Raw genomic sequence first — 26512 nt, 5'->3', positions numbered from 1 at the left:
TTTCTTTTCCCACTTCCATTGCATTTATCATATTCACTGTTCAAACTGCAGAAGCTGAGTTTCTTTTGAAAATCCTCTAACCATTTGCTTCACTATTTAGCCCGAGATGGTGGTAGCCATATGATATTCATGTTATACTGCAGATTGCTGATGTTATCCAAGAAAAATGCAATCAAACTGGAAATAATCTCCTCCAAAACTTTCAACAATAGTGGTAAAATTCATTCAAATGTGGTGTGAAACAAGCAATTTTCTACCCATTGCTTGGCTCCTAAACCTCCAATGGGTTGTAGCCCAAGCCTTCCCTGCCACCACTACTTGCTAGGTGCATTATCAGAGAAAGATTTATTTTCTATTTATTCATTCACTCACTCTCACAAACCTCCACAGATGTACTGTTGAATATATCTTGACTGGTTGCATCATGGTCTGGTACGGCAATTCAAATGCACAGGAACACAACAAGCTGCAAAGTGTAGTGGACTAAACCCAATACATCATGGGAACGTCCCTTCCCATCATCAAAAGTATCTACATGAAGCGCTGCCTCAAAAAAGCAGCATTTATCATCAAAGAACTGCACCATCCAGGCCGTGACATCTTCTCACAGCTACCATCAGGCATGAGGTATAGAAGCCTGAAGACTTATACCACCAGGTTCAAGAACAGCTACTTCCCTTCAACCATTTAGTTCTTGAACCAACCTGCACAACCCTAATCATTACCTCAGTATAGCAACATTATGATCACTTTGCACTACAAGCAACTTTGTTATTTTTTGGTTCTAATTGTGTTTTTTTCTTGTACAATTCTTGTATAATTTATGTTTTTCCTTCTGATATTATGTGCCTGCGATGCTGCTGCAAGTAAGTTTTTCATTGCACCAGTGCATACACATACTTGTGCATATGACAATAAACTCGACTTGACTGAAAGTAGTCTTTTGAAAATCCAGATTTATTTAATTACAGAAATTAAATTGCTCAATTGCCATGGTGGAACTTGAACTCACGTCTCTAGGTCATTAGTAGAACTCTGGCTGCTCTAGTCCAGTAAATTAATCACTACTCCTCTGTGTACCACCTCAGAAGGACTCTATTATTATGCACTTCTGCCATCTTTGGGAAGCCCTGGTTATCAAGAAGACTTTTGGGGAAACAAAGAGTAAAGATTGTATTGGAAGCTGCATTGTTGCAAAAGATGTACATCACAATCCCATTTAATGTAGTCAATCTGACTGAATGTATTCTTTTCTGCATATAGTTGATAATAACAGTTTAATGAAGCTTTCTGCCCCAAAATGACATCAGCAGTATACAAATTTTCCAGGACCAAGAGATTGAATAGTACTCTATTGATCCTCTGAAATAAAAGCTCAACTGCCCAAAACATTTTTAAAATTAAATTATTTATTTTGTATAAATCTGGGCATAGCCTGCATTCATTAATAATCCCTGACCGAAAATTTTTAAAAAACTACAGATGCTGGAAATCTAAAATGCTTGTTGCTGAGAGGAATGGAAATACTCAGCAGGTCCCCAATTGCCCTGGAGAGGAAGTGATGAGCCACCATCTTGAACCACCCCTGCCATTCTTGTGAAGACATTCCTCAGTGCTGCTGGGGTAACAGTTCCAGGACTTGCACCTAATGATGATGAAGGAAAATCAATATTAGTAAGTTTATAGATGACATGAAAATTGGTGGTGATATCCATAATGAGGATGATTATCCTCAGCTAGAAAACAATGTTAATGATTTAATACGATGGGCAGAGAAATGGCAGATGAAATTTAATCCTGAAAAATGTGAGGCAATGCATTTTAGGAGGATAAAATAAGGCTAGGGCATACACCAAGAGTGGCAGGATCATAGGAAGCACTGAAGAACAGAGACTTTGATGTACACGTCCAAGGATCCCTGAAGGATCAGCACAGGTGTAATAAGGTGGTTAAGGAGGCTTTCATTAGACAGGGCATAGAACATAAGAATAAGGAAGTAATAGTACAATTATATAAAACATTTGTTTGGCCATTGACTGAGGATTGTGTGCAGTCTGGTCACCACATTGTAGAAAGTATGTAATTGCACTGGAGGGGATGAAGACGGAATCCACAAGGATATTAACTGGAATGGAGCTTTTTATCAATGAGGAGAGGCTAGATAAGCTGGGTCTGTTTTCCTTGGAGTGGAGAAGGTTAAGGGGTGACCTACTGAGATATACAAGGATAGATACTGAGAAACCTTCCCTCACAGCAGAGGGGAAAGAGAGTTTAGGTTTAAGGTAATTGATAGATTTAGATGAGTTTTGAGGAAGAATTTTTTTTCACCCAGTGGATAGTTGAAATCTGGAACACACTGCCTGTGGGGATGGTGGAGGTGGATACTCTCGCAACATTTGATAAATATTTAGATGAGCACTTGAAATATCATGGTGTAAAAGGCCACAGGTCAAGTGCTGCAAAATGGGATTAGTTCAAATAGGTGCTTAATTTACCCCAGAACATTGATGGTGGTAGTGCAATTGAATTTCAAGAGTCAGACCCTCCCTTGTTGGAGATTGGCATTGCCTGGTACTTTCATGGCGTGATTTTTACACTACTTATCAGCCCTTCCTATAAATTGTTTAAGTTTTGCTACATAAGCATGGACTTCTTCATTCGTGTGTGAATGGAATTGAATATTGTGTACTCGTCAGCAAACATCCTTGTTTCTGAGCTTATAATGGAAGGGGAGGTCATTGATGAAGCTGCTTACAATGTTGAGCCTAGACAATGTCCTGAGGAATCCCTTCAGTACTGGCCTGGTTCTGGGAATGATCAGCCTCCAGCAACAATAACTTTCATTATTTGTTCAAGATATGACTCCAACCGTCAGAGTGCTCTCCCCTCAATGCCTTCAATTTTATTGGGGCTCTTTGATTACATGCTGTGTCAAATACTGCTTTGATGATTGCAAGTCAAAATGAAGGTCAGACTTTGTTAATATTTTTGATTCCAAATGTATGCTTAAGAGCAGCTTTCCATATTTTGAAACTATTCTATATGTATCACTTGAGGATTTGCTCTTTCTATGTATTTAAAATAACAACAAGTAACTATACAGAGTGCTGAAAAGGCCAAATGGATTACCTTAATTCATCACATTTGAAATTCACGTAATGTGAGATAGTTTTCCCTTGTGGATCCCACCCTCTGAAGTCAGTTTAGGCCCTAGATTTGTAGGTTACACTACAATGTGCTAAGCAGGCCTACACCATGAGTATATATGTGGCACAAGTAATTAAAAACAGAGAATGCTGGGTTTTACTCAGCTGATCAGACAACAGCTGTAGGGAAAATCAGAGTTAACATTTCAGGTCAATAGCTTTCCATCAGAACAAAAAACAAAGTTGGTTCTGGTAAAAGAACAGTGAGTATTTCCAACTCTATCTGTTTTTATTTTAGATATACAGCACCCATAATATTTTGCTTTTGAACTATTGTGAGCTAGGCAAAACAAACAGTTGGTAATGCAGGGAATGAAGTCTAGGTTTTGCTGTAAATATTTTATTATTTGTTTTTAAGAGAGAGAATAGGCAGTCCAGATGTTTGATGAACACTGTTATACATTACATTTTAATCTTCACTTGCATGTGTAGTTTCAGATAACCTGGGAAAAATGTTCAATAAATGACAAAATTTCAGTGAACCAAATCATTTCCAGTTCAGCCACAATGTATGCTATTCCAAGGTCCCAAAACACATGCCATTCAATTACTTTTTAAATGCAATATTTCTGATTCATGAGTGCTATTGAATCACAAAAGTCAAGTCAAATCTGGAAATATCTTCAGATTCTCTATGAATAATTATCAAAGCAGAAAAAATAATAGCCATATTTAATATGCAACAGTTTGGTGAAAACTATCAAACTATTTACTAAAAACATGACATAATACTTGTCAAGGTTTCACTTTTAGGTGATATCATGGCAAAATTAACACTTAATCACAGAATTACAGCAAATAAATACTTTGCTTCAGCAGCCAGCACTGGCTTTTCAACCACCCTATCACATCCAATAACATTATGCTGTTCTTCTCCATATCCTTTAAAATATTTATTTTTCAAGTACTTATCCAATTCTATGTTAATTAATATTTTAGCCTCAGTCATAATAGTCCCTGTGGTAAAGCATTGCCTGTACTTTGTGAAAATTCGTAGCATGTCCTCCAACCCTAACTCATACAGGTTTTCATCAAGATAATGGTAGCATACTCACGTTTGAGTTGAAGTTTTAAACCTTACTCCAGAACATGGAGCACAAAATCCAGGCTGGAATCCGCTACAGGACAAGTTAGAGGGACCACACTTGGGTTGAGATAACCCTGCTCTTGGGGATGAAGGGAAATGACTTCATGGCACTATTTCTAGCCCCTCCCCTTCCTCATTTAAGGCACTTAATGGTAACCTTGCCCCTATTTACCGGACAATTCATTGTTCAGTTCCCCTTCACCTACGATGCTCAAAGTGCCAGAAGTTCAAGGCCATCATTGACCCTGGAGCCCTTATGGCCACAAGAATTTCATTATATTTCACTGCTCTCTCGGCCCCATTACACTGTTTGCTAAAAAATTGGGGAATCGTACTAAAATATGTAACCATCAGTAATTTTGTCATCTGTTGGTTGGTGTCATCCTTTTCAGGGTGGTCACACTGTCACCTTTGAGTCAGAGGGTCTTATGTTCAAGTCCCAGTAGAGGAGCACAAAGTCTTGGCTCACACTTCTCTCGGCTATTGCGGGAGTATTGCACTGCGTGAGAAACCTTCCAGACACTCCTTTGAAAATAGACGATAAACTAAAGCCGCTCTGCTCTCCGCTGGATGCACGATATCCCAATACACTTATTGTTTGAACAGCTGTATGGTCCTCTCCGTGTCCCGTCCAATATTAATCTCGCAAACATAAAATCTGGTGACATCATATCGTTGTTTTTGGGATCTTCCCGTGCGCAGAATGTAAGGGTGTCGCTTTTCTATGAAATGGAATTGTTGAACAATTAAATGGGCTGCGTTTCAAAGTTTGCAATGACATTATTTTAAAACACCTTGCTGAAATTCTGTCACCGTGTATTTCCCCCATCTGAGCACAATTGTTTTGACTAAACAGTTACATCCTTCACGCTAACGACATGATTTGGTGGGACCCACAGAGTCACAATTCGAAGTTAACGCTTTGTCCTGTCCTTTAAACATTCTCTTTGCACTAATTTCTCTTTTTTCCTTAAAGAGACATGCAAAGCACACGCTGTAGCATCAGAAATTATACTGGAAATTGCCTCTTTAATTGAGTTCCCTCAATTAAGTACAGCTAGCTGGTAAAATCACGTCGAGCTTGTACGTGTGATGAACATTGAGCTCAGCTGGACGGCATGCGGCGGTGGCCAAACCTCCAGCCACACGTTCACTCATTCACTCAGTGCAATACAAACAATGGCGGAAAGCAGCTAGGAAAAGGCGTTTTGTGTTTACCTCAGTGTTAAGGAAAAGCTGAGATTCATTTTCCCGCGGGCGAACGAACTTATGCACAGCTTGTATGTTCGCCATGGAAGGCGCAGCGGAGAACCCGAACCGAGCTGTGGAATATCTGAAAGAGCTAAATAAAATAATCGAGACTCAGCAAGAGTTGCTGGAGAACCAGAAGAAGCGCATCGAGGAGCTGGAGCAGCAAGTGGCCGAGCTGTGGAAGGAGAATGCTTCTCTCAAAGAGGAACACCAGCGGCATCTGGCCACTTGCCGTTTGCAGAGCGCCAATTATACGCCTCTAGCATCAATTAAAGAGGACTTAAAACAAGAAAAGTAAGATCTGATGATACTCTGTGCTGGTTTATATGTTCTATGTAATTCCATTTGCCAAGTGTTACCCGTTATTCTAGGCTATGATTGAATTTTGCCGGCTGCTTAATGTTGTAAGTTTAAAATTGAAGTGCCGATATTTTACAAGTATAGCAAGGGTTATTATCGACACTGTAAGGTCTGTGCTTTCTTGAATATTCATTGGAATAGTTGGCATGAGGCATACTAGATTTTTTTTTTGCCAGCGATATAAAGTAAAAGCGCAGGGACTGAGTGAAATGTACTGATTTAAGTTCTATGGGTACGGATTTAGATGCTCCATGGAAAATCAAGTCTCAGTCGAAACCTAAGCTATTCCTCTTAAGGATCTCTAATTGCGGGGCAATTTTAATAAATTTCCTGTAATTTCCTTTACAAGGAATCAAGTGATCATATGACTGTGCCCATTGCTCTTGACTTTACTGTCATTTTGGAAACGGGCTGCAGAAAGTGAAGCTACTGCATTTTATTACAGGTCCCCAGCTGTTATTTATTTGGTAGCTGGTTATGAATACAGATCTGGAGAGTTTTAAGGAAGAAACCCTTTTTTAAAAAAAATATAGTCTCAAATACTTTTTGAAGAAAATGATTTTAGATAATGGACAGTTTTGAGTTATCGATGATATTTAAATTAATCTCAAAATGTAATTCAATTTCATATTCTCCTTAAAAATAAACGCGAGTCGTTATTTCTAGTTCTTAAAACAATTTAGAATCATCTGCTGTTCTTAGCTGTCCAAGTAGTCTACGTGATGTGAGACTAAATAGAAGATAACTTAAGTATTCAGAAACGCAAATGCCGATGTTTTATATTCCAAGTGTTTATACACAAACGCGGTAGATATTTATAATTTTAAATATGAGACGAAATAACTCGAATAGGTTTAGTTTCTGTCAAAAAATAGATGTCTCCAATTAATGCGAAGTATTTCAAAATATTGAACGATCTTTTAAGCGCGGAGGACTTTCTGCTAGCTTATTGCATGCTTTTCTGAAGCGAAGTAAAATACTGCTTCAGTGAAACTGGTATAATATTCGTTACCATCTGTGGCATCTTGGTATTTAGGACAGTGTTCTGATAAATCCATTTAGTTAATCTGTAATCCGCGGTATTTTTGGTATCTAAACTCGTGGAATAGTGGCCTTGACTTTTCCGATACTTTAAAAGCCTTCTCGTGTTAAGGATGTCCTTTATATATTTACAAACACTTCTGAGATTTGTGTATTTCAGCAACAAATCATTCTTCATAAATTTATTCATGTGCTTGGGTGAATGAAATAAGTAGGCGTATCTGTCTTCATGATTGCTCAGGATCAACGACGAGATAACTTGGACACTGCTACTGCTAGTTTCAACACATCGCGACTCATTTTTAGTGTCAAAATACTTCAAAACAGGAAGTATTATTCTTGTTTGATGAATAATGCATTGCAACCCGCAATTTCCCAGTGACACTCTTCCTTTTTAACGTTTTGATATTTCTTAGATAAAGTGAGCCCGAGGATTTTTCTCTTGAGGAAAACTGTAACAACAGCACCGTTATCCGTCTAATAATACCCGAGAACTGGAAAGAAAGGTGCCGACATGGGTACCTGTACATTCGTAAACGTAAAGAGAATCAATCCATTCATACTGTAAGCGAGATCGATACATGACAGCGGGTAAAATGCCATTTAGCTGTAATGAGTGCAGTTGAAGCGAGCTTTGTTAAATTCCAATATGAAAGGACATCAGCAAGTACATATTCTAAAGAAGTCTTCGGTAGAATTTCACAATGCATTTAATGGGACGTTCAATTTAAAAGAAAATGCAAGAGTTCGGCATTTAAGATTGGCTTTATTCCCTGATCAGGGAAGGCTGAATGGCTCAGAATGATGAAGGCTGATTGCACTATACTTGCTGTGGTTTTGCAACGCGACTTTCCTGTCATTGTTTTTATACATGCATGCAGGTTGGATCTTTAATCGCAGGTGACGTTAAGGCTGTGTATATTGCTGTTTCCGATCACTAATGCACGCCGCCGTGATCGATCTCACTGAGTCCCCCGTCCAGCTCGCCGCCAGCTCCTGTCGCGCTGACGGAACAGGACGGAGGAAGGGGCGGCGGCGCGCATGCGCGGAGGCGGGGAGCACGAGGGAAGGGGGCGCCATGTTTCCGATGGTCTTTTCAGCTCGAAGATGGCGTTGGCCGATGTACTTAAACTACTTTGTTTTTGCAAGTTTCATGATGCATATTTGGCTCAGCAATGCAAACTGTAACGGTGGCTAGATTCCCCTCCCTCCCAACTTGCAGTAACATCTTGAAGGAAAGGAGTACAGTTTGAGTCCTGACGAAAAGTCATCCACCTGAAGTTGGTAACTTGTTTTCTCTCTCCACAGATGCTGCCTGGCCTGTGGAGTATTTCCAGCATCTTTCTTAAATTTCTTTTGTTATAAGTGCAGTTTTCTGATTTGGGTTATGCCAGTGGCAAAGAACTGAAATGCTGTAAATACGAAATTAAAACAGCAATGCTGGAAACACTCAGTAGCATCATTGGGGAGATCAACTGAGTTAACCTTGCAGGTTGATGACTCTTGAGGAATGTGAATGTTTAGGAAACAACAGGCATATTTAAAGTTTCAAAGAAAGGGAAGGTTGGCTGGAAGAAAGGGAATGTGTGCGTTGGAGTTGAGACCAAGACTGTGATTGACGTAGATTGGAATTAATTGAGAGGGTGAAGGTGGCTTGTTAATGACAGGTGATTTTGTCTGAAGGAGGTGCAAATCCAGGGTAAGTATAGGAGGAAACAAAAACCATGATGGAAGTGGGAAATACAGAACCGCACCTGCTGGGAATCTGAAAGCAAGGAAAATGCTAGGAAAGCACAGGAGGTCAGGCAGCCTTTGTGAAAAGAGAGTAATGGAAATAGATAAAAATTGGACCAAGATTGAAAAGCAAAACAAAAACATACAGGTGCTGGAAATCTGAAACATGAGATTTTTTTTGAGGAGAATATGTACCATTTGACACAACAAGACAGTATGTATTAGCTTGGGCTTCCCATTATTCTCTCAATCCCTTCATGGTACAGAAACGCATCAAAGATATTGAATTTATCACCTAGGATTTTACTAGCTCCTTCATAAATTTTGTTCACCAAGCTTCAATGTAGCTTGTCCATAATTTGTTGCCTATCCCTTGTACTTGTCTATACACATGTTTAGCAGCATAATAGCAGTATGGAGATATTTTTGGATAGTAAAGATTCCAGTATTACTTTGAGTCAAGGTAGGAATTGGGTAAAATTGTTTGCAAAATTGTTTTTTTTAAAGCACCTGAAGCTCACTTGGGGATCGGGGCCTGTTGAAAGATACTGGTGTTGATTTTGCAATTGTAATGATAAAAGAACTGCTAATGCATCCTGCTAGTATTACACTGGAGTGAAACATACTTTCCTCCAGTCAGCGGTTCCGTCGAGAACTACCAGTGATATCATTCTCACGGGCTGGTTCTTTGATTTCCCTGTCTGTACATTGAAACACATCCAACTACTTTGTTTTATTCAAGCTAGGGCTGTAAGTACTGTGACCTCTTTCATTTGAATTGGGTTGATGACCTTGATTATTTTTCTTTGTTATCTTTAGTTTTAGGTATTTGTAAGTAAATCTTATTTTTTAAATGTTTCTTTGAATTATAGAGACATTTTAAAAGGCAGTTGCGCCAAAGGAAAGTGCAGTTGCGCCAAAGGTGCAAAGATGAGAATGGGCAGCAAGCCATACATACAAAGTTAAATGTGGTTATCCAGAAGTTGCTACCAGTAATCCCCTGTTCTTTCACAGTCTAAATGCATTGTTTTAGCAATCATCTCCAGTGTAAATAAACAATATTATTGAGCAGATGAGCGTAGGATATTTATAAACTTTCAAAATACCCTGAAAATGTTGCACATTGAGGTAAAATAGTTTTTAATAGCATACAAAGGTATAATTAATGCTTGGCAAACTTTTTGGGCTTAAATTATGACCATTGAGTAGATGTTTCAAAATGCAATGCATTTTAATTTTATTGAAATGTTAATATTTAAATATTAACATTCAATCTTTATTTCATGCTCTGTAAAGTGGTTAAATTAGCACAAATTGGCTTTTGACTTCCTGATTTGCTTGCTGAGAATACTTCAGTAATTAAACTGGCCAAGCATCCAATGTCATCTGTTATTCACATGAACAAACACTTGACAGCAACTAACATTGGGGAAAATATGGTGCATGTGATAGTCTACTGGATCTTTTGCAAGCTGCTTTCTTCATGAACAGTGAATGCCTTTAATACTTACCACAAAAACTAGACCATGACACCTACCATGAAAGTGCTCTTTAATCTATGATGTGTGAGACATAAAAACATAGAAGAGCAGGACATTCAGTCCTTTTGAGCCTGCTTTACCATTCAATACAGTTGTGGCTGGTTGTTGATCTTAGTACCATATTCCTGTCTTCCCATACCCATTGATACTATTGCATCTAGAAATTTATCTGTCTCAAATATATTGAGTGACTTAGCCTCTACTTCATCATAGAATCATAGAACAGTACAGCACAATACAGGCCCTTCGGCCCACAATGTTGTGCCGGCCTTTAAACCTCGCCTAAGACTATCTAACCCTCCCTTTTGCACTTACTAAATTGAGTAAACATATGACTAACCCAATAGTTAAACATACAATACGAATATGGTTTCAATTCTGTAAATTCTTTGGATTGAATAAATTTAATTTATCAAGCCCCATTCAATCTAACTTTTTCCTTCAACCATCCAGAATTGACTCAGCTTTTTCTTTACGGAAAATGAAGGGAATAACATGTTTCCGTGATTTATTCATTGGTAACTTTTATCTTTTGAACAGTTGTCTAATAAATACAATTTGCCTAGATCACACTTTTTTTGATAATTACAGATTAGAAATTTTTTAAAAGTTACTATGCCTTCTTTTCCAACTCCATATAAAATTGAAATTAGAGAAAAAATTTTAGGCTTTAATCCCTATCAGAAGGGCTTGATAGCAATAATTTATGATCTAATTATGAAAATGCGTCCAGAGACACTTGATAAAATTAAGAATGAATGGGAAAGAGAACTCCAGATACTTTTACCCACAGATACATGGAAGAAAATTCTTCAATTAGTTAATACATCTTCAGTGTGTGCCAGACACTGTTTGATACAATTTAAGGTGGTTCACAGGACCCATATGTCGAAGGACAAGTTAGCCTGTTTTTATCACCATATAAATCCTATATGTGATAGATGTAATTTGGAGGTGGCTTCCCTGACACGCATGTTTTGGTCCTGTCCTCTTTTGGAAAAATATTGGAAAGACATTTTTAACATTATTTCAACTGTATTGAATATTGATTTACAACCTCGCCCAATCACTGCAATTTTTGGGCTACCAATGATGGAATCTGGCCACTTAGCTGCTGCTGCTTGTTGTATGATTGCTTTTGTTACATTAATGGCCAAGCGATCCATTTCGTTTAAATGGAAGGATCCAGTACCTCCCACTACTTTTCAATGGTTTTCTCAAACTATATCATGTTTAAACTTAGAAAAAATTAGGAGTGGCACTGTTGATTCTTCGCTTAAATTTGAGGAAGTTTGGAGTCCATTCATTTGATATTTTCATATGATATAGATCCCTTTTCAATAATCTTTGAACTTAGAGGAGCGGAGTTGACGACATAATAATGCTCTTTGTTCATCGAGAAATGTCAGTCCAGTTTTTTTTTCTTTCAAATTTTTTTATTTTTGTAGTTTGTTTCATTTCATTACTTATAATTTTTTCGATTTTGGGTTTTTTTTATACAATAAATCTTTTTCTTTCTCTTTTTGACTTTCTTGTAATATATTCGTTTACTAAGAAATTGTGGGGCCTAGAATATATTTTTTTATTCTTTATGATTATATATGTCATGATTGTCCTCCCAATCTCTTTGTATTACGTGTATAATTACTGATGTTATATGTATTAATTTGAAAATTAATAAAAAGAAAGTCTATCTAACCCCTTCCTCCCACATATCCATCAATTTTAAATTCCTCCATATGCTTATCTAGTAATCTCCCAAATTTGACCAATGTACCTGCCTCCACCACTGCCCCAGGCAGTGCATCCCATGCCCCAACCACCCTCTGGGTAAAAAAAACCTTCCTCTGATATCTCCCTTGAACTTCCCACCCATTACTTTAAAGCCATGCCCTCTTGTATTGAGCATTGGTGCCCTGGAAAAGAGGCACTGGCTGTCCACTCTATCTATTCCTCTTAATATTTTGTACACTTCTATCATGTCTCCTCCCATCCTCCTTCTCTCCAAAGAGTAAAGCCCTAGCTCCCTTAGTCTCTCCTCATAATGCATACTCTCTAAACCAGGCAGCATCCTGGTAAATCTCATCTGCACCCTTTCCAATACTTCCACATCCTTCCTATAACTTCCTTCTGTGATGGTGAATTTCATAGGTTTACCACCCTCCAAGTGAAGACATTTTTCTTCTACTCAGTCCTGTCCATATCTTACCCATATTCTGAAACTGCAAATCCTTGTTTTAGATACCCTAGCTAGACAGAATATCTTTCTCTCATCCAGTCTGTCTAGCCCTTTCAGAATTTTATAAGTTTCAGTTAAGTGCCCTCTCATTGTAAATTCTAGAGAACACAAATCCAGTTAACCTAATATCTCCTTGTATGGCAGTCCTGTTATTTTCAAAAATCCATCATGAGAACTGAGAAGTGGATTCTCCTGAAGAAGCTTGATTGTATATTTTCGAACTGGGAAAAGATAGTTATCATGTATTTTAGCAGCCTTCAAAGCATTCCAATTCAGTTGAAAGATAACCGACAAAAATGAGCAGACTTTAATTGAGGAAAAAATTGCAATTGAGCACCAGTTCTCAATGAATAATCAGATTTGTATAGCACAGAAACTTGCCTTTCGGACCAAGTTGTCTACCTGAGTTAGTGCCATTTTTTTTCTGTGTTTGGCCCTTATCCCTCTAAACCTTTCCTAATTATGTACCTGTCTAAATATCTTTTAAATGTTGTAATTGTACATGCCTCTACATTTTCCTCTAGCAGCTTGTTCCATGTACCTACCACTCTGTGTGCAAAAAGTTGCAGCTCCGGTCTTTTTTATATCTTTCTCCTCTTACCTCAAATCTATGCCCAACCCTGGGGAAAAAAACTGCGACCACTCATCTGTGTGTCTCATGGTTTTATAAGTCTCTGTAATGTCACTCCTCTTCCTCCTATGCTCCAAGGGAAAAAGTGCCAGGCTATCGAGCCTCTTCTAGGGGTATTATATACCTGTACCCATAGATCTCTATTCTATAACACTCTCCAGGGCCCTATCATTTACTGTGCAAGTCCTGCACTGGTTCAGTTTGCAAAGTGCAACACCTTGCACTTATCTGAGTTAAATTCCATCTGCCATTGTTTGGTCCACAATCCCTAGTTGGTATTAATCTTAGACAACCCTCTTCACTGTCTACCATACCACCAATTTTGGTGTCAACTGCAAACTTAATAACCATGCCAACTACATTCTCATCCAAATTGTCCAAATATGGAAGATTATTTTCTACTTTAAATTTGTCTTTTTTAGTTTGGTTTTGTCTCTGCCATGAGGTTTATAGCAGCAATGGAAGTAACTTCAAGGAACTTAAATCCCTTTAGTAATAATATTTTAAGAGAAATTAGGAGAACAAAAAAAAACAATGTTGTGGTTTCAATAGAAATCTGGGATACAAGTTCATGGGTAGATGCATGAGAGGTAAACTTTGGAAATCTCCTTAATTCTGGAACTGTCCCAACGGATGACGAATGTACCATTGTTATTTAAGAGGTGGGAAGAAATGGGAACTGTTTCCTAGTTAGCCTGTCATTTGTTGCTCGTGAAATATGGTAATTTGAGGGTATTGTAAGAGCGCACTTAAAAAATCAAATGATTATGCAGCTTCAGCTTGGTTTTACAAACTACAAGCTGTGTTTGACACTCCTAAGATTTTGGAGAATATAAGTATAGATCGGGGAAACTGGGGGAAATAGTTGATTTGGATTTTGAAGGCATTTGAAGTACCACAAGGTTGGTACCATTTAAAATATGAGCCTGTGAGGTTGGGGATAACTTCATAGCATGAATAGAGGATTGGGTTAAAGACAGAGAACCGAATAAATGTGTCACTTTCATATTGATTTGCATTTACTACTGGGATGCTTAAGGGATTACTACTGAGCCTCCAGCTTTCCACAATTTTATATTAACAATTTTATATTATATTAGATGAAAAGAGCATTAAGTTTATTAATGTTACAAAGCTAGGTGGAAAAATGAGCTGTATGGAAGTCACAAAGGGATCTATGTAATTTGGTTGAATGGACAAGATGGTAACAGATGAAATATAATGTGGAAAATGTGAGATTATTTAATAGAAATATAGAATTGTTGAGGGACTAAATATTGCTGCATAAGGGTCTTGGTATGCTGGTTCATAAAACTCAAATAAATGTGAAGGTAGAATAAACAAGAAGGGAATATGTGATATGTTGGTCTTTATTGCAAGGATGTTGGAATATAAAGTAAGTCTTGCTTGAGATTTGATAGCTCATTTGGAGTACTGTGTTCAGATTTGTTTTTCATAACTAAAAAGAATATACTTGGTGTAGCTTGGAATCATTGGAATGAAGTGGGATTAAGTTTAGTCTACGCACTGTGAAGTTCAGAAGACTGAGAGGTGATCTTGGAATCTTTTAGTGAGATGGCTTGTTTAGGGTGTTTGCTAAGATACTATTTCCTCTACCTGGAGAGTCTAGAACTAAGGGCTAAAGAGACAGCTAATTGGGACTGAGATGAGGAGCAATTTCTTTCTGCATAAGGTTGTGTGTCTTTATTTTTCTAACTCAGAGGGAGGGCCGTGGATGCTGAGTTGTTGAGTTTATTTGATACAAAGAGAAATGGACTGAACATTGGATTTGAGACTGAGTCAGAGTCAATGGTCTTTGTGCTATTGTATTCTCCATTTGTTTTGGTATAGCACGTTGACGTGGAAAGTGTCTATTTAGCATTTATTTTTGTGGAGACTTGGCCAGCCATTCTTCTGCTATTGTTAACTGCCCAAAGGTTATTTTTAGTTGCTAGTTCTGATTAAGCATGATTGACCTAAAATGTTAATTGTTTCTCTGTCCACAGATGCTGCCTTCCCTGAGTATTTACAAAATCTTGAAGAAGCAAGAGATCTGCAATAAAAATTTTTTTTGGGATTTTTCACTTTTAATTGCTTGACTAGTTCCATGTGTTTTCAAAGTGTTACTGGATATGGTCTGTGGGCTTCTGATACTGTCTAATCATCCAGGTATTGAGGGCAAGCAGTTCAACTGTTCTGTTTTCCATTCACACCATTTTAAGTGGTCTAAATGAATACTATGCCCAGAGAGGGAGTCATTTTTTGATTGATGAAGCCTGCCTCCTGTTCAAAAGAGAACCTATCTGGACAGCAGTCTGACAAGTTTGGCTTAAGAATGAACAGAAAATGTTGGCAATACTCAACAGGTGTGGCAACATCTTTGGATAGAGAGAAGCAAATTCAATGTTATAGGTTGGTGACGATTCATCAGAATTGTATAAATGGAGAAAAATAAACAGGGTTAAGTTGCAGAGGAGTGAGAAAGACGTGAAGATGACAAAGGGAATGCCTGTTATAGGGTGGAACCAAAAGAATCCAGATAACTTGGATGTTGCTGATGCCATTAAGAGGAATGTTTGTTAATCATTGCTGAATTGACTGGAGGAAGTTTAGAGAATGAGGAATAAGGGCAGAAGAGAGCAAGCAAGAAACTATGCTGAAACTAATATGCAGAACACAGCACTTTTTGGAGGTTTGAAACAGAATGCTGGAAGTATTCAATGGATCAGTGTGGAGAGAAGAAAAATTGAGATAATGTTACAGGTTGATGAACTGGCCAGTTCAGACACAAATGGGAAAAGCTGGCTATCTGAAATTGCAATCCTTGGGATATAGTATTGAATTCAACAATGAATCTCAAGAAGACGAGGTGCTGTTGTTTGAGCTTTTACTGGATTTTTTTTGGAACAGTAAAGAAGTGAACGTGGGATAGAAAATTAAAGTGACAGGCAACTGAAAGATCTGGGTCATTCCTGCAGGATCAAAGGAAGGAAACCAGACTTTGCATAGTACTATTTCCAATGGAGATGCCTCAAAAGAGGCTGATGGAGGTTTTTGGCATGCCCCATTTTAACATTGAAAGAATTTGCAAGTAATCAGAAAAAACTTCTTGGTGTCTTGTTATTTAGGCATGCTTCCAATAACCTGTTCGTAATCTTTCCTTTCAGCCCTCAGTTTTCCTAATATTTCCATTTATTTGCTGTTCCAGTGTTCTTTGTTCACCCAATGCCCTTCTTTCAAGCCTCTGTGAATCACTTCTGTTGGATTTAGCTAATGTAATGTTAGAGCAGATTGTGTTATGTCTGCAAATGTAAGCTGAATTGTGCTTGGATTGCTTTTTATTCAAATCCTGCCTTTATTCATGTATTTTCACATTTTACTTGTCAACTTTTATTTTTGGGACAATACCCGATTAAGATCTGTTTAAGATTTGATGACTTTAAGGCACCTATTTCTATTAGTACATATTCTACTCTGTACATGTGGATGTGGGTCTTAGTTGGACGACCAGCATTTTCTCGGGGAAGGGCTAGGCTTGGATGACTAGCCTATCCCTTCCCCTAGCAAAACCGGTAGTGTCTCCTTGATTTGATATAGGGTAACTCCACAGCAGGGACCATGCTGTTTTTAGGTAGGGGATTCCAGGTTTCTGCTCCATCGATTATGACAATACTGTATGTTTCTAAGTTAGGGTGGTATATGACTTGAATGGTAATTTGTGGGTTGTGGCACCTGCTTACCTTGATCATCTCGTTATGAGAAATCAAGAGTTTGGGACTTGCATTTGAAGAAGCTATGGTGAGTTGGTTTCTTACGTAGCTGCTGAGTGCATCTACGTTAGGCAGATGGAGGAAGAATATTTGTTTTAGATGATGGATACATTGATGCTTGTTTTAGACATTGTCAAGGTTATTGTGTCTTTTTTTTGGGGGTTGCACTTAATCAATGTGTACATCAATCTGACTTCCAAATTTATTGATGGTGGAAAGACTGTGGGGAAGTTGGGAGGCAATTGAATAACTGGAATATCTGGCTTCTGATCCGCTTTTGTAACCTTGTTATTTGTGGCTGGTTCAGTTAAATTTCTGATCATTGGTGACCACTAAGATGTAGTTGAAGGATTTAATATAATTGTGATTGCATCTTGGGAGTAGGTGGTTAGACTTGTTAAATGACTATTACCTGTCTCTTGCGGTATGATGTTCCATGTCATGTGTCAGACTGTTTTCATCTGGTATAAGAGGGTATTTGACTCACGGAATCAATGACATTAGCCAAGTCTATGCCAATTAACATTTTCAGAGCTCTCTTTTGTATATTAATTTTGGGACTTGGCTATTGCTGGTAAGGTTGGCATTTATTGCCCAGCCTCATTTACCCCGAGAAGGTGCTGCTGAGCAGCCACCTTGAACTGCTGCCATTGTTAATAGAACATAGAACACTACAGCACAGTACAGGCCCTTTGGCCCACAATGTTGTGCCGACATTTTATCCTGCTCTAAGATCTATCTAACCCTTCCCTCCAACATAGCCCTCCATTTCTCTATCATTCGTGTGTCTGGTGTAGATACTCCCACTGTGTTGTTGGGCATGAAGTTCCAGGATTTAGACCCAGCTATGATACATTTCCAAGTCAGTTTGTGTGCAGCCTGGAGGAGAATCTGCAGGTGGTGGTGGTCTGTGCCTTCTATGCACTTGCCCTTCTTAGTGGTAAAGGTTATGGGCTAGGAACTGTTACTGGTGTAGGCTGGGCAAGTAACTACAGTGCATTTTGTAAATGGCATACTGCAGCCACTGAGCACTGATAGTGGAGAGAAAGAATCTTTTAGGGCAGTGAATGGGATGCAATTAAGTAAGCTGCTTTGTCCTGGATGGTAACATGGTGCTTGAGTTTTTGGCACTGCACTTACCGAGAGAAGTAGGGGGTATTGCATCCCAATTTGATTGTGGGAAGGTCTTGGTGTCAGGAGGTAAGGATAGGTGGTTGGATTTTCTCATGTCAGAGATGGTTATTGTCACTTTTGTGGTGTAAATTTTACTTGTCACTTATCAGCCCATGCCTGAATGTTATCTAAGTTTAGCTGCATGCAGGCTCGGTTTGCTTCATTCTCTAAGGAGTTGTGAATGGAATTGAACATTACAATTATCAGTGAACAACTCCCCTTCTGACCCTGTGATTGGAAAGAAGGTCATTGATGAAGCAGCTGGAGATGGTCAAGCTTGGGGCATTGCCCTGAGGTGCACCTTTTTGGAATGATTGGCAATCTCCAACCACAACCATCATCTTTTTAGGGATTAGTAAATTCCAAGCACTGGAGTGCCACACTGGGTCAAATGCTGCCTTGATGTCAAGGGCAGTCACTCCTTGCCTCCACAAAGCTCTTTGGTCCTTGTTATTGGTAACACTGTCGACAGTGGGTTCCATCACTTTTTGGTGATTGAGAACAGACCGATTTTACATGGTAATTAGCTGGATTAGATTTGTCTCTGAATGTGACATACCTGGGCAATATTCTACATTTGTCAAGTTGTTGCTAGAGTTGTAACTAGGCTAGTAGTACAGATAGTTCTGGAATGCAGGTCTTCTGTACTAAAGCTGGCATGTGTCTGGTCCTGTCGCCTTTGCTGTGTTTGGCATCCTTGATCACTTCTTGATATCACATGGACTGAATCAACTTGGCTTGAGACTGGCTTCTGTGATGGTGGGAATCTTAGGAAGAAACCAGGATTTATCGTCTATTTGGCACTTCTGGCTGACTGTGGTTGTGAATGCTTCAGCCTTGTCCTCAAGGATGGGAATGTTCTTGCAACTGTTTCTTTCCATTACTTGTTTAATTATCCACTACCATTCACAACTGTATGTTGTAGGACTGCAGAGCTTTAATTCCAATCTGTTGGTTGTGAAATTGCTTTGTTTTATATATTGCCTGCTGTTTCTGTCGTTTGGGAGGCATGTTGCACCTCATCAGTTTTAATTGGGTTTGGTTCTGCTCCCAGTTAGTACTGGTGCACTCCTTATTGAACTAGAGTTGATCACATTGGTTTATTATTGTCACTTGTACAGAGGTACAGTGAAAAGCTTGTCTTACAAACCAATCGTACAGGTCAGTTCATTACACAATGCAGTTACGTTGAGTTAGTACAGAGTGCATTGATGTAGTACAGGTACAAACAATAACAGTACAGAGTAAAGTGTCACAGCTACAGAGAAAGTGCAGTGCAATAAGGTGCGAGGTCACAACAAGGTAGGTCATGAGGTTGTGACAGTATTCATAGAGTGAGCAATATGGTGGGCAGTGAGATTATAAGTTGTAGTAATGTGCATTATTGTTGCTGCTGATTCATTGATGCCAAGTTTTGAGTTGCCAGATCTGTTCTGAGACTATCTCATTAAGCAGATTTGTAGTGCCACAAACACAATAGAGGGTGCCCACTTTGTCTCCGTAAGCTCCGTGCAGTGGTCACCTCAACCATTGCACTCCCTGAGCAGGTGCACCTGTCATAGATTGCTGAGGATGAGTTTGAATAGGTATATCCCTTGAGAAACAAAGGACTCCAGATGCTGGAATCTAGATGAAAAACACTGATGCTGGAGGAACTCAGCAGGCCAGGCAGCATTTGTGGAGAAAAGGTGGTCAATGTTTTGGGTCAGGACTCTTCTTCAGGACTGAAGATGGGAAAAGGAGCTATATATTGGGCTTCCCCTTTTCCTATCTTCAGTCCTGAAGAAGGGTCCTGACCTGAAACATTGACTGCCTGCTTTTCTCCATGGTTTATCCCTTGTTGCTTCATGTGCTACCTGGCACAGACCCAGTCTTGCAGCAATGTCTTTCAGTTCCCGGCCAGTTCGGCCTGCACTGTCATTCAACAGTTGGGTAGTAACAATGAGATTCCTCACCCAGAGGATATTCTGTGCCCTTGTTGCTTTCACTGCTTCCAAGTGTTGTTTAACAGGAAACTGTTCGAGGAGACTCTTATCAGTTGAGGAGGGATGTTAGGTGTTAATCAGGAGGCTTCCTTGCCCACATTTGAACTTCTGCCATGACATTTCATGAGATCTGGAGTCTATGTTGGGGACGTCAAGGGCTACTCCCTTCTGCCTATGTACCACTGTGCGGCCACTTCTGGTGAGTATGTCCTGCTGGTTGGACAAGTTGCATCCAGATATTTTGATACTGTGAGTGTGACCATGTCAGGCTGTTTCTTCATTAGTCTGGGCAGACCACTTTCTCGATTTAAACGCCATCCACTGATTTTTGTGAGGAAGACTTTTCAAGGTTTGCTGGGCTGAGAGCAAGTTTGCTGTGTCCATTTCAGTACCTAGGTTTATGTGTGGGTACAAACTCCTTTAAGTGGTTGTTATTGGCATTGAAAACTTTGCGTTCGTCAGGAGAGATCTTTGCTGTTGAATTCATGATGGTGGCAAGGTATTTTGAGCAGCTGAAAATGGTTGACTAAGGATGTTACCCTGAAGAACTCCCTGGATTTAGATGATTGGTCTGCAGGAATTGCAACTATGTTAGATGAAATTACAACTAGGAGAGAGTTTTTCATCTTGACCATTTTATTTTGTATTAACTAACTTATCAGGGCTACTTATTTAAGTGTGCATGTGCTGTCCATACTGTATAGCATTGTTATGGATTAGGTTACTATTGGTGAATGTCCCTTTAAGACATAGCACAGTAGTGTGTGTGTATGGCATGATGATGACGACAACAGGAGATAAGGATGTGATGACGCTTTGGAGCAGTCGGAGTCAGTCAGAGAAAGGGAGAGAGACACCTGCCTGCTGGTATCAGTATCGATGGATGAAAAACAATAACTGTCTGTCACTACAATCCATGTATGGATTTTTGGAATAATCCAGAGGAGTCCACTTTGTCATTAACCTGTAGAAGGAAACAGGTATTTGTGTGGATGGCCACGTCTCAAATGCCTTTCGGGGTGGCAGATACTTCGGAACAAAGGAATGGAGATCATCAGTGATTGAGGTGTCGTATGAGTTCCATCGTGGAACATTTGGATTTCGTAATTACTTTCTATTTTCTCTCTACATTTCCTCTTCAGTCAACAGTGGTTTTGCAGAAGCCTTTGCTCATGTTTCACCTTACGGCTTGCTGGACTGAACTCTGAGAACTATTCCTGGACTTGGAGTTTGGGAATCTGACACACACACACACTTCGAGTTTAGTTTTTGGGGTTAATATTTAAGATCTAACATTTTTACTTCTAACATTCTAACATTTTTATTTTTCTTATCATGAGTAGTTATTAATAAAATAGTTTTTAACACTTATACATGACTCGGTGTGTTTTTTTTTTGCTGGTACGTGACAGCATAAACAACAAAACCATTAATTTGCTTTGAGCAGCAAAGAATTGGTTTGTTGGTATTACATTCCTTGCTGGAGATTATCTATTGAGTTTGTGCAGGAATAGATATTGTGCAAGAATTGTTTTAGTGACTTCTTGCAGACCAATATATTTAACTCTTCCCAAAAAGAAAAACTATAGTCCTAATATAGTGTAACCAATTTTACTTCTGATTTTTCAGGACAGATAACTGCATTCAGTATCCATTTCAGTTCTTTAAAGGCTTCTCTATTTCTCCTTCAACATTGTGAGACAACTTATAGGTTTTCAAAGGTTTTGGGTGAATTCCATCCCTCGTTGATCCAAAATATTTCTCCAGAGTGAGTTTCTCATTTTACCAAAGATCCTTCATTAATTTATCATCAGTCTGTCTGATCCTTGACTTTCTCATCACTGAAAAGATTAAGACTGGGTGTCACTGATATGCTGGGTCTAGCCCCACTACTCTTCTAAAGAAGAAAGTGTTAATGACATTTGTGAAATAATTTGTTAATTAAATGACTATTTCTCTGAGGGGAAAATACTTGTCCATGATAACTCGACGATGTAAAGAATATGAATTCCTTTTGCTGTCATGCTTTAGATTATCTATCCCACTGAGTATTCTTGGCATCTGGATAGCACATGTGTGCCTTGGAAAAGTTATGGTTTTACATTTTGCCTCTGCAGCACATTATAAAGTCTGCAATAGCAGGTTTTGCTGCCAAGCCTCTCATTTTGTTAGTTTTTTAGTTTGTTAGTCTATCATTTTGTTGACTTTTTACTCAATGTCAGCTTATCTTTTCACTTTTCCAGTTGGCTCAATGAAGAATCAAATTATACTGTCCATTGAAATTTAGGTCATTGGGAATTGAAAATCTATTGGGGAAATAAGGGAATAGCCAAGCTCAGTGTATATGTATTTGACTTGAAATGGGATTAATTAATGCTTTCACTGTGGCAGTGATCATATTGAATTTTACATTCAATTTGATGAATGAAAGAATGGGTCCAAGATTACTATTTAAACATGAATGTGCACAATTATGAGGGCATTAAAGTAGACACAGCTAGAGTGCACTAGCAAATTAGGTTAAGGGATTAAGGAGAGCGAAACATTCCGTGGTAAGGACCCACTCTCTATAGTTAACTGAAAAAAATGTAAAGATGGTACCAAACTTTTAAAAACTATATAATTGTGCAAAGACAGGTGGTAGGTTTTAAGATTGTAAAGAGTATTTCATTAACATTCCAGTTGTTACTTTTTTAAAAAAAAAGGAAGAGAATTGGATTACAGGATGAAGGTAGCCAGAAGTGTCAAAACATTAGTAAAAATTGGTCTCAGAGAAAGCAAGTCTAGAGAATAATAGGAAACAAGGAGAGAGCAGCAGATTAACAGATATTTTGCATCAGTCTTCACTTCAGAGGATGCAAGTAACCTTGCAAAGTAGCTCCAAATTGGGAACCAGGAGAGGAAAAACTCAGAAAACTGCAATCACCAGGATAAAGATACTGAGGAAATTGAGCTGTGGGCTGACAGATCTCTGGGTGCTGATGGATTTCATTCCCGTGGTCTTAAAAGAAGTAGCTAGTTAAATAGTTGATGCCTTGATTTTAATTTTCCAAAAATTCCTAGATTTGAGGAAAGTTCCATTAAATTGATAAAAAGCAAAAAGCTAGGGAGACAAATCGATAAAGTACAGGTCAGTTAGCCTAATATCTGTCAAAGGTAAAATGTTGCAAGTTGCTATTAAAAATATTAGAGTTGGGCACTTATAAAAATTCAAGGTAGTAGAGCAAAGTCAATGTAGTTTTGTGAAAGGGAAATTGTGCTTGGCCAGTTGATTGGAATTCTTTGAAGAGCAAATGTGCCATGAATAAGGAGGAAGCAGTGAATGTACTATTTTAAAATTTCCAGAAGGCATTTGATAAGGTGCTGCATCAAAGATTGTTGTAGAAAATTATAGCCTATGGTGCAGGCGGTAACAATGGCATAGATAGAAGCTCGTTAGCAAATGTGAAATGGAGCAGACACAAATTGTTCTTTTTCTGCTTGGCAAGGTGTAATGAATGGTTTGCCACTGAGATTGGTGTTGGGGCCTCGACTTGTAACAATTTTGTATGAAATATTTGGAAGAAGGTGCCAATGACACAACGGTAGATAAGAGAGCAAGTTGTGAAGTCAAAAAGAGGCTATTATGGGATGTAGATTAAGTGAATGGGCAAAGAGCTGGCAAATGGGTACAATGTGGGAATTGTCCACTTTCAGAAGAAAAATGTTTTTAAAAAAAATTTATCTCCACAATGAGAGATTGCAGAGCTCTGAAATCAAGGGATTCAGCTGTCTGAGTGCATGGCAAAAAAGCTACAGTGCAGGTACAGCAAGTAATTAGCAATGTTAATGGGAATGCTATATAAAGGGTATTGGTGAGACCACATCTGGACTACTAAGTACAGTATTGTCTTCATATTTAAGGAAGGGTTTTAATACATTAAAAGCAGCTCAGAAGGTTTACTGGACTAATATCTGAAATGAATGAATGTCTTATGAAGAAAGCTCTATATATCCACTGGAGTTTAGAAGAGTGAGAGGCTACATGACTGAAATGAAAGATCATCATAACAGGGTGGATGTGAAGAGCATATTTTTTCTTGTGGAGAACCTGAAACTAAGGGTCACTGTTTAAAAATAAGGTGTCACCTCTTTATGATGGGTGAATTTTTTCCCCTGTGAGGGTTGTGAATCTTTGGAGCTCTCTTCCCCAAAGCTCAGTGGATGATGATATTTTGAATATTTTTATGACCTGGTAGACAGATCATGATGAGCAAGGGGGTGAAAATTGTGGATGGGAATTCAAAATTGAGATTACAGTTAGATCTGTTATGATCTTAAATGGCAGAACAGTCTGGAGGAGCTGAGTAACCTACTTCTAATTTGTATGTACAAATGTGTTTGGTAGATCATTGAAGACAAACATTCTGCCTGCTGATTTGCCTAGGAATTCATTGAGATCTAATCTCCTGCAAGAGGGAGAAACTTTGATACATTTAAGGCAAAAGGAAAAATTACAATGTTTTTATTAGCTGCTCTTAACCCATAATAAGATTATATGTGCACACTTCACTCCAGACATTCTGTATCCTGCTGTTTTGCTATCTATGTTATCCTGCAGTCCCACTAAAGAAACAAGGGAGCAAAAAACTGAAAATATGATTGAAATGAATTATTGTTCAGCCTAATTCCCACAATTCTCACAAAAATCAGAGTCATTGCTGCAGTGATGGAAGCCAGTTCAATCCATTGAGCCCCCACTGGAAGAAGAAAATTTCTTCTCGGAACTCTTCCAGGGTAATTGAATGAGGAGGATTTAAATGTGAACACTTGGGATTCTTTTGTTTATGATCAAATATTATTTGTACATGTTGAATAAGTGTTAAAGGCAAATCTTGTTTCTATATCCACTAGTGTATTTATAAATACTCCATTGCATTTTGATGGGACCTGCAATGAGGTTTCATTGTGGTTGCCAGCCTGCCTATGATGATAAAATGATCATTCCTTGAATATTTGTTGTGGGAATCTGGAAAACTGACTGCTAAATTTTTGGGGAGTATTGAATATTAGTGTAATACTTGGAAGGCCCAGATTTTGGAATTGCAGCAATGACAACTGTTGACATTGATAATGTAAACTTCTGGACATGCAGTAGCTGTCATTGATTCCCTGTTTCCAGGTTATACTTTTCCAGCAAAATCTTAAGGACTTGGTAGTCTGAAAAACTTTCAAATGTTTACAGACTATTGTTTACATTTTTTTTTAAAAAAAGGCCCTGGTAATGATAAATTTTGTCCCTGAGGCGCAAGTGGGTTTAGTAACATGTTAAGCCATAATTAATGACTCTCACTGTTTTATAAAATAACTTGTTTTCCTCACAATTATAGTGGATTGTAGATTTATAATAAGTTCTATTTAATCTTGTATGCTGCAATCTTTATTTACAGTCTGTGAAATGTTAGTGCTTTTAGTTCCAGGTTTGCTGCCTAAGAGTTCTTCACTGTAATTGGCTATTTACCTAACTTGATGCCATCACTATTGCTGGAGGCCAAGGATCATCCAGAATTGACATCGGATAGCAACATGCATGGGCAAAAGAGGTTGCTAGTGTAGTGGTGAGCCCCAGTTGCTTCAAAGCTGATCATAAAATCTGGGTTTGTTTCAGACTGCAATTGCATTTCCAGCAGTAAATGCATGTTTTATTTTATGAACTAGTGTTTCTCTTGTGGAGCAAACAGGAAAGTTATACCACTGGAATATGTACAGCTATGTCTTCAGGGGCATCTGTTGAATTTTTAAGTAAATGCTGCTTCATAATCTTTTTTATTTTATCATTCATTTCTTGTTTCAGCTCAAAGCATTACTGGCATATGACCACATCATATGGGATCGAAAATGCAGCTGTTTGCTAAGGATTGCACAACATTAGGGTGAAGTCCGTATGCGAAGTAACCTCAGTAGGAGGTAACCTGGATGTTGGGTAACATTCACAAAACGCAACTGTTGGGAAATGTAAATCAAAGTACTGCTGGAAATCTTAAAATAAGAAATGGAAAATGCTCAGCAGTTCAGACACCATCTGTGGAAAGCGAAACAGAGTTTAATACTTCAGGTCAAAGACACTTTGACAGAACTAGGAAAGAGAGAATGTAAGTTGCAGGGAGGGGAAGGGAAAGCTGGGATAAAGGGAATAATTGTGATGGGTGAGCCCAGGTTGCTGAGGTGATAAACTGTTGGTTTGAGAGAGAGAATAAAAAAGGATATGTACAAGCTGTGAAATGTAGGGCTATAGGAAATGCCCAAATTGAATTTAATATTACCAATGGATTGCTTTGAGCAGAACTGGCCAGTTCAGATACAAGCTGAGAAAGTGAGTTATATGAGGTTGTTGAATTCTATATTGAGTCCAGAAGGTTACAATGCATGCAGACCAAAGGTGAGGTGCTGAAGACCAGAGATTCTAGATGCTAGAATCTGGAACAAAGAAAATAGAAGACTGGAAGAACTCAGTG

The 26512-nt window shown here is 38.5% G+C and overlaps 1 protein-coding gene and 1 long non-coding RNA gene across 4 annotated transcripts in view; one reads left to right on the top strand and one right to left on the bottom strand.

The window, feature by feature from the left end:
* Positions 1–1391: 1391 nt before the first annotated feature.
* On the bottom strand, positions 1392–5659 carry LOC127571200 (uncharacterized). The gene is made up of 2 exons (XR_007956456.1): positions 5512–5659; positions 1392–1645 (listed from the first exon to the last, which is right to left on the bottom strand). It is a non-coding gene; the product is annotated as an uncharacterized LOC127571200 (long non-coding RNA).
* Positions 5371–26512, top strand: part of iqsec1b (IQ motif and Sec7 domain ArfGEF 1b) — a 404551-nt gene continuing 383409 nt past the window's right edge. The window contains exon 1 of one of the 3 annotated variants that reach the window (XM_052017347.1): positions 5371–5838. In XM_052017347.1, coding sequence (XP_051873307.1) covers positions 5576–5838 — 263 coding nt within the window. In that variant the 5' untranslated portion in view covers positions 5371–5575. Of the gene's footprint in view, positions 5839–26042; positions 26150–26512 lie in introns of those variants that run through there. The other 2 variants (XM_052017343.1, XM_052017345.1) reach the window with 2 other exon arrangements.

Source organism: Pristis pectinata, chromosome 6 (genome assembly GCF_009764475.1).
Source record: "Pristis pectinata isolate sPriPec2 chromosome 6, sPriPec2.1.pri, whole genome shotgun sequence".
Taxonomy (NCBI): Eukaryota; Metazoa; Chordata; class Chondrichthyes; order Rhinopristiformes; family Pristidae; genus Pristis; species Pristis pectinata.
The sequence above is the reverse complement of the archived record's forward strand: the minus strand, read 5'-3'. Positions and strand labels throughout refer to the sequence as shown.